The 8894-nt window shown below is 39.7% G+C and overlaps 1 protein-coding gene across 7 annotated transcripts in view; it reads left to right on the forward strand.

Moving 5' to 3' along the window:
• The window catches only part of Cdep (Chondrocyte-derived ezrin-like domain containing protein), a 66675-nt gene that overhangs the window by 23998 nt on the left and 33783 nt on the right, over window positions 1-8894 (forward strand). For 2 of the 7 annotated variants that reach the window (XM_089732684.1, XM_089732685.1), the window contains exons 6-15: window positions 709-832; window positions 1579-1643; window positions 1718-1896; window positions 2270-2430; window positions 3230-3304; window positions 4890-5056; window positions 6769-6935; window positions 7732-7758; window positions 8654-8740; window positions 8814-8889. In XM_089732684.1, coding sequence (XP_089588810.1) covers window positions 709-832; window positions 1579-1643; window positions 1718-1896; window positions 2270-2430; window positions 3230-3304; window positions 4890-5056; window positions 6769-6935; window positions 7732-7758; window positions 8654-8740; window positions 8814-8889 — 1128 coding nt within the window. The remainder of the gene's footprint in view (window positions 1-708; window positions 833-1578; window positions 1644-1717; window positions 1897-2269; window positions 2431-3229; window positions 3305-4889; window positions 5057-6768; window positions 6936-7731; window positions 7759-8653; window positions 8741-8813; window positions 8890-8894) is intronic. The other 5 variants (XM_089732687.1, XM_089732688.1, XM_089732689.1 and 2 more) reach the window with 3 other exon arrangements.

Raw genomic sequence — 8894 nt, forward strand, 5'->3', positions numbered from 1 at the left:
AACGCATTACTGCTTCACAGCAGAAATAAGAGGGGTAGTGGTATCTACCCGTGCGGTTTCACAACAAGTCGTACCACCAGTAAAAGTGTGTTGGTTGCCGAGGGTCGTGGTTTCATGAAAAGTTTTGTTTGTTCTTCGTTTGGGTGTTTATTATCTATATATGTATACTAGCGGACCCGACACACGTTGTTCTATGAATGCACACACAAAATTTCACTCAAGTCAATCCAGCCGTTTAGTTGCGGTATAGATAAATAACCTACATACTGACTGCAGCGCCATCTTCCGGCTGATCTGTGAATGCAAACCATCCAGGGTGCCACCCGAACGCATACGAAAAAAATTATTCAAATCGGTCCAGTCGCTTAGGAAAAGTTCAGTGACACACACGCACAGTAGAATTTTATATATAAAGTTATTTAAATGTATATAAGTATGTTTATCAGCCTCTGCTACCCATAACACAGGAAATCCTAAATTATCCTAAATTAGAGATGACCGTGCGTGATTTGTTCCCAGTTGTGTTATATTATTATTATGTATTTGTGTCTATTTTTGTCCTGATGGATTGGACTAACCAACGGACCCAATAAGCGAGCAACCAAACAAACTGGTAGAAATGGAGATTCTTCTGTAACACAATTAAAATTGATTCATAGACTACACGATGAATCGTTCAGTTCGCTAATGAAGTTTAATGTTCGACAGCTGAATGCGGCGACTTTGTCCCGGAGGATTACCCGGACCACACCTACCTGAGCGGCTACAAGTTCTTCCCGAGCCAAGACTCTGAATCAGAGCGCAGGATCATGGAGAACCACAAGAAACACATGTATGTAGTATTTTAATGTTCTCGACTTTAGTCAAGCTATAGGCAGCGGCTTGGCTGTGCCCCTGGAATTGCTGAGGGCAACGGTAACCACTTACCATCAGGTGGGCCGTATGCTCGTCTGCCTACAAAGGCATGTGTCATAAATATGATGAAACGAACATCAAAGCTTAGTGAATCTTGTATCGAAATACTGCGCTTTTTTTGTTGCCAACGATGGCATACTGAGTTTACGCTTATGGTGAATGGTTATCATCGATGTTATGGACATTGGCAATGTCAGGTGCCAGGAGTGTAACAAGCTACTTAATCAGACACAGCGTTCCGGTCTAAATATCGGTAAAGCCGTTATTTAAACGCACAAAAGGCTTCAGAGGTCACTTGTCACTGACAGTGGCTGAGTTCCGGTGTCAATTTAAAAAAAAAAATGTTTGACAGGTGGTGATTTATCTCATAATGAAACAGCGAGTGTAATGTCCAAAAAATGAGACATTGTTGCCAACGGATTCTGAAAAAGAAGTAATGTATGAAGTTGTAAAAAGAAATTAATTGTGATGGACACAATTTGACAAGTGTATTGTATACATCAACAAACCCAACTATTTAAACAGTTTTGTTCGTCTTTTACTCTGACAGAAAAATCTTGTCCAAACATTAAAATATTTTATTTTAAAATTTAATGTTGAGGATAAAAGTTTTCCACTAACTTATGTTGCACCCTACACAAATCCTGTTATGCTTATTTACAGAGGTCAAAGTCCAGCTGAAGCCGATTTAAACCTATTAGAGACGGCACGAAGATGCGAACTATACGGTGAGTTCATCGATCGCGTTCAAGCAAATTGAATCCTTATGTTAAATATAATAAAATTCACATTCCTGTATCAGGTATAAAGATTCACTCGACCAAAGACCACGAGGGCGTGCCTCTGAATCTGGCTGTTGCCCACATGGGTATCGTCGTGTTCCAGAACTACACGAAGATAAATACGTTCAGCTGGGCCAAGATAAGGAAGATATCGTTCAAGAGGAAAAAGTTCCTGATCAAACTCCACCCGGAGGGCTACGTGAGTTATCCGAACGTCACATGTCCGAGCTAGTCGCTTTACTGGTGGTAGGACCTCTTGTGAGTCCGCACTGGTAGGTACCACCACCCCACATATCTGCCGTGAAGCAGTAATGCGTTTCGGTTTGAAGGGTGGGCGCAGCCGCTGTAACTATACTTGAGATCTTAGAACTTATATCTCAAGGTGGGTGGCGCATTTACGTTGTAAACATCTATGGGCTGCAGTAACCACTTAACATCAGATGGGCTGTGAGCTCGTCCACCCATCTAAGCAATAAATAAATAAAGTCAACGGATACACTTCAAAGGAAAAATGTATTTATGCATTTATTTATATATGCATTTATACATTTATAACTGTTTTATGATTACAGGGATATTACCGAGACGTGGTCGAGTTCTTCTTCGAAGGTCGGAACGAGTGCAAGAACTTCTGGAAGAAATGCGTCGAGAACCACGGCTTCTTCCGGTGCTCCAGCGTTCCGCGCCTGCCGCGACACAAGACCAGGGTCATCTCACGCGGCTCCTCCTTCAGGTGTGCAGCTTTTGTTTTTGAAGTGAAACTTCTTTAGAATCGTTGGGTGTGATTTCAAACTCGATGAAACGAAAAAATGAAACGTGAAGTTCAAATATTAATTCACAGAGGGCGCTACCTCATACTATAAAAGATGATTTACAATTATTTCTATTCGAGGGGTAAAAGGCTATATTTGGTTTAAGTGACATTTTTGAAACTTTTGTCCTACTTATGCTGATGATAGCCCGGGAAGGCTATTTCAGCTTCGTCTTGACGTGTAGGCGAGCTCACGGGGTTCTAACCGGGAGTGTTGGTATCACTGGTCCCAGCAAGAGCCGTGCTTCGCAGAATCTACCACCGGATCGGAAACGCGACCCACTGAGAAGATCCGGCGAGAAACTCAGTGGGCTGTGTCTGTGGGTTAATTTAGGACGGTGGACCGGGAACTTTACAGAAGAGCCATTTAAAGTTTAAAATTAGGAATAAATGTCATAACAAAAAACTTCTTTGGCTATTTGAATGGAGTAAGCTTAATTGAAGTTCAATTAAAAACATCGAACTGTTGATGATAATAGCAAATGAAACGCACCTTTAATTACATAGATAAATGTCGCGTGTTAAGCAAAATGTCTGTATGTTATGTCAATGTAATAGTCAATGTCTCTGAAATTACCATTGGTTCTGTTATTAAACCTAAATGTATTTGACTAATTTTATGAACTCCCACAAGATAGAACGACGCCCTTGTGAAGGTCGCGGAAATCCGGTGTAGCCAATCTGGACTATAATAATAATAATAGCTCTTATTGTTCTACAGGTACAGCGGCAAAACCCAGAAACAGATAGTCGAATTCGTTCGCGACAACTACGTGAAACGACAAACGTTCCAAAGGTACGTTCACACCACACGACTCTATCGATCAGCTTAGCTCGTCTCACAGACGATACACTATACGTAGGGTCGCAAGTTCGACACAACATAACGTGTCGCACTGAGCCGCGTACAGCCGTCGGTAATAACATAATTAATTACATACACATGTATAATAAATTCGACGCTTGAAAGGCAAACGACTAAGCGACTAAGCGAAAGACTAAGCGACAATAACTGCTTTGTACATAAATGATAGGCAATAACCATATTCGATGCGCAAAAAAAAATGTTACTAGGTCTATTAAAATCATTTCAATCCTACAGCTAGATTCGTTAAAATAGAATTTCTTTTTCAGGTATATCAACTTTAAATTAGTCTACTGTAAAGTTCACGCATTGTCGCTTAGTCACGTTTGCCTTTCAAGCATCGAATTATGTACGTGAGGTTTATATTGTGTCGGCTTCGACTTGCATGCGATTATCGAGAGCTTTTAAGCCGCTACAGTTTGTTTGAACATTTAGCTCATAAACGTAACCGTTGGCTAACTTGGTTGTAGTTTAGTGACGTTCTAGTTGAACGATTGTCTAATCGATTCGTAGGTGGAAAGGGATTCTGTGACGTCACAGGATACTTAAATGGGATCTCTGTGATATAAAGGTGTGCGGTCAGCATGGGTCGGGAGACACTGGCTTTTGGTTTTGTCTTGTGGGCATCTGTGTTAATAATACAATAAATGCAAAACGATTTTATTTAATAAAAAAGGTGAAAACGTGAAAACTTTGCATGGCGTTAATGTAAAAAGTCCCTAAAAACGACTAAAACGGTTATAGCGTAAAATAGAGACGAGGCTTCGACTAGTTTTGTGTTTATCGATGGTGGATTAGTAAAACGAGCATGCGCTGTACTTTGAGAATTTCGCTTAATCTCGATAAATGACAAGATGAATTGCGTTGCTATTGAAACGTGGCCGCGACAATCGGTCGGAGGATGGTGTGTACTTGGTCAATTTTAGGGATTTTTTTCAATGGGTCTGCGCTCCGAAATTTATCGATACATTCGATTTTACGCGGTGTCGTCCGATTAATTTGGTAACGGTAGTTTCACAATGACAAAACTGAACTCATCACGGCTTAGTACAGCTTATTGCACAACCTACGAACAGTGACGTGTAGACCAGACCATACGTATTCAGTTGCGTTGTGACAAATCGTCATCTTTATCGATAAAATTTATCGATTGAAACCGTGATTAATATTAATGTTATAGTTTTTTTTGTTGTTGTATTTATCAAGTAGTAATTGTTGCTTTCAAATCAATCCTTTCAACGGATTCATTGAGTAATTTGTGATTTAATTGTGACATTTCGAACGAATTATTGTTTATCGATTTTATTCTTGTAGAAAAAGAAAACGGTTTATTTATATTGTTTCATCTCATCTCGATTGCAAGTCAATACTCCGAAAATATTGATTTAGAATATCAATTACCAGTTTTTTTTTGAGTCGATTAAAATAAAACGCATGAACTCGTGGTAATTTAAAATCCGTCGTGGAAGTACGATGCGCCTGTATAGGAGAGTGTGTTCGTCGTCTGGGCGGTTAGGTTCGTGAGGGCAGGCCCAGAGGAACCAAAAGCTGGTGTGTGCGTCACCATCCTCTGGCGGACTGTCGGCAGGTCGGGCTCGTTCCGCGCGACCCGAGTGGCTAGCGGCGCGCTGCCCTCCAGCCTCTCCGCGCACCCGCTGCTGCCGCTGCCGCCTGGCTCCGACGGTACGTACACGCACCACGCCCCTTGTCCAGCCTTCACACGCAAGCACACACAAACACACACACACACACACACAAGCACACGCGCGCGCGCGCGCGCACACACACACACACACACACACACACACACACACACACACACACACACACACTCGCATACACGCACATACACGCACACATGCAAACACACAAACCCGCGCACACACACGCACGGGCACACTCACGCGCGCACTCACTCACGCTCACAACACTCACGCTCACAACACTCACGCTCACAACACTCAAACACACAACACTCAAACACACAACACTCAAACACACAACACTCAAACACACAACACTCAAACACACAACACTCAAACACACAACACTCAAACACACAACACTCAAACACACAACACTCAAACACACAACACTCAAACACACAACACTCAAACACACAACACTCAAACACACAACACTCAAACACACAACACTCAAACACACAACACTCAAACACACAACACTCAAACACACACACACACACACACACACACACAAACGCGTGCGCGCGCGCACACACGTACGTTGTTGTTGGAATCTACAGTAGAGAATAAATTATATTTCTTATATAAGAAAATTAGGTATTTAGTTATCTAGAATATAGTTAACGTCACATCCCAGGTTCGAGTGTTTAGTGTGTGGGAATTTTTTTAGTGTTACTTTTATCTATATAATTAAATATTATATCAAGTTCTTATAGCAAGTTCGAAAAAAAATTCGTCATCCCTATTTATAGAAAATTTCTTTTATCGATCGGCTTCATGCTTTTTGGTATTTTAACTACTTATATATTGATTGGTTGTCACTTTTTATGTATAAATAAGCTTTTAATTTGCTATTGTCACAGTACACAATATATTATCACGGAATAGGTACACATTTGATATCCAAACCTCGACCATTTGGTTGGTATTCGTTTATCTCATACGAAATGAGAAATAAATTAATATTCGACACACATAATATAATGTTTTTTTGGCATTTTGCAATTTGTGGAGTTAACACGATGCACGACTATGCGCTTACATAAATAAGCAGACAGACAACATACATTTCCTTTCCATTTGAGTTAAAACTAAACTAAATTAAAACCGAAAATACTCCTCCACAATTCCTGATTTGAATTTGCACTGACATATTTTTTAGTTCAGTTGACTGATACATTGACCGTGCCTAAACAAAATAATTAAAGTTATTTTTGAGACCGATTATTAAACAAAAAACCGTATTTGCACTTAGGTGATGGTAGAAGTTGTACTTCTTCGGTATTATCTATCAACTATTATTAAGTGTATTTATGGTATTTATTGTTAAAATTCGACTTATTAAGAATACTATAATATAGAATCAATCTTGGTACACAATCCTTATAATGAAATAAGAATGCTAGATGCATTTTGGCGTAACTTTGTCAAAAATTTTTATTTAATCGGTTCTTCCAAACGAAGTATAACTTCTAAAAGGTAGGAGGCCCTCAACTCGAGATTCTTTTTTTAACTTTATATCGATGGCCGTGGCAGACGTTTTTTTTATGATTTCTTATTTCTTATTATTGCAGTGCTACTGTTATTACTGCAATGTCCACTGTCAATGTATTTGTCAGCTTGGATGAATTTAAAAAAAAAACAGCCCGAAGGATTTGTTGTAGAATGTTGACATTGTTGTATCTGCAGCGATTTCCCTGGAGTGGGACAAGCAGCCTCACTACCTGGAGGCTTCTCTGATGATGAAGGGATACTCGGCGGAGGAAGCGCGGGCGGCGGCCGAACGGGCTCGGTGTCGGCCTCCCGCCGTTCGCCCACCGCTACAAGCTACCGCCTATGTCAACACGAGGGACAAGGTACCGACTGCAAAACAAAACCACATTTTTAATATAACACCATACTATCATTTATAAACGCTAAATGTTTTTAAATTAATACCAGCGTTTTTAAATTAGTACCAGGTAGGCAGCGGCTTGGCTCTGCCCCTGGCGTTGCTGAAGTCCATGGGCGACGGTAACCACTCACCATCAGGTGGGCCGTATGCTCGTCTGCCTACAAGGGCAATAAAAAAAAACTACTTTTAAAAAGTTTTAGTTTTGAATATTTTTTTTCTAGCTCTCAGTTATTAATAGATATATCGCACATACGGTGCTATAAAGTCACTTATGTAATTTTTGTTAACACTGAACTGAGTATGAAAAAATGCATATACTGTGCGGACTCACAAGAGGTCCTACCACCAGTAAAAAATGATACAAGTAAGACTTCTGCCTCACGTCTAGAGGTGGGCGGTATTCAAGATATCTCATCACTGGCTGCAGTAAATATTTAAGGCCAGGTGAGCCGTGAGCTCCATCAAAAATGTGTGAAAAGCTTTTTTTTGTTTTCAACACCGAATGGTAGAAAATAAATAGTAACTCATTAGTCTCAATTAGTTTTCGAGCATATTGAAATTGATAGAGTTTCGATAGTAAACTTTTGAAGCAAATTCACTGTTAAAAAATTTTTGCTTAAAAAAGTGGGCTTCTTAATTTTTTTTTAATAAAAATGTAAATACCTTTTTTTATTATTGGTTCAGATGTAGTTGCCGTATTGAGTAAAATAGCTTTCAAAATACACTTTAGACAATGTTTCTTTATTTGTCTCTTTCAGCTGACAAAACAATACTGCAGCCAAATAGTAAGAGGCTTTCACAATTGGCTTTTTAACTTGTATATCGATGTTTTACGTTCATCCCTAACACGATTGTATGTCAAATGATGTGTTTGGTCATGTTAAAGTTTCGCTTTGAAAACCCTATACGTATCGTAAAGAATTCTACATACACATTCAGAATGATCTAACATATTTTGTATAGTGCAATAACCAAATCTATTTTATTTTTCAATGGTCTGGTTTATGTTCTCCATAACAGTTTACAAAACTCAGCACCGCAGTTTTAGTGCACTTTTAATATGCATTATGTTTTTAAAGGACTTAAAATAAGAAGGATCCAATTTTCAAAAATACGGCCTAAAGAAAATATTTCTTGACGTCGGAGATAAAAGGTTGAACGGTTATGTGGCGTATATACTATTTTAAACGACTAACTAATATAAGATGGTTAAAAATATGACAAAAAATCTAAGTAATATAGCCTAAACAAAAATAAGAAAATAAATATTATGGGACCGGCCAAGCGGGTAGGTAACAAACAGTTGTACATCCAGATCTGATGGCTGGAAGAGCACGATTATAGTTTAACTGAGATTACAACCTTATGGGTTGGTTTTTACGTAGCTTTGTCTATGGGCGTTAGCAATTACCTAATCGATACTGGACAGAACCCCAGATCGAATTTTTAAGTACTTTCACTAAACTTAACTTTTGCATACTGCATACAAATTGCTTATTCAAACTTATGTATACTAATCTGTTTCTTATACATTGCCGGTTGGATCCTTGTTGAAAAATCTTATACATATCGGCATGCACCGGCTTTCTCTCTTTGCACATACTTTTTCATCTAGCACTGCGCACTTATATGTGATGATATGTTAAGGGATATCACCTCATGTGAATATTGTGGCTACAGGTGGCTCCAGAATTGGTGACCCGTGCCGAGGTCAATCATCATCCTATGGAGGATTCGCCTCTGCTTCATCGGACGACGACACCATCGGTATGTATCGTATCGAACGGGAAGCAATATACACACGTCTTTGACTGGACGACTACAGTTTTTGTTGTTGCAGGATTCCCCGGAGAGTACCTGGAGACGGCAGAGTGTATCCCGAGCCCGGGCTGCCCCCGCGCCGCCGCCCCGCACAGGTCAG

Source organism: Bombyx mandarina, chromosome 15 (genome assembly GCF_030267445.1).
Source record: "Bombyx mandarina strain Sakado chromosome 15, ASM3026744v2".
Classification (NCBI taxonomy): domain Eukaryota; kingdom Metazoa; phylum Arthropoda; class Insecta; order Lepidoptera; family Bombycidae; genus Bombyx; species Bombyx mandarina.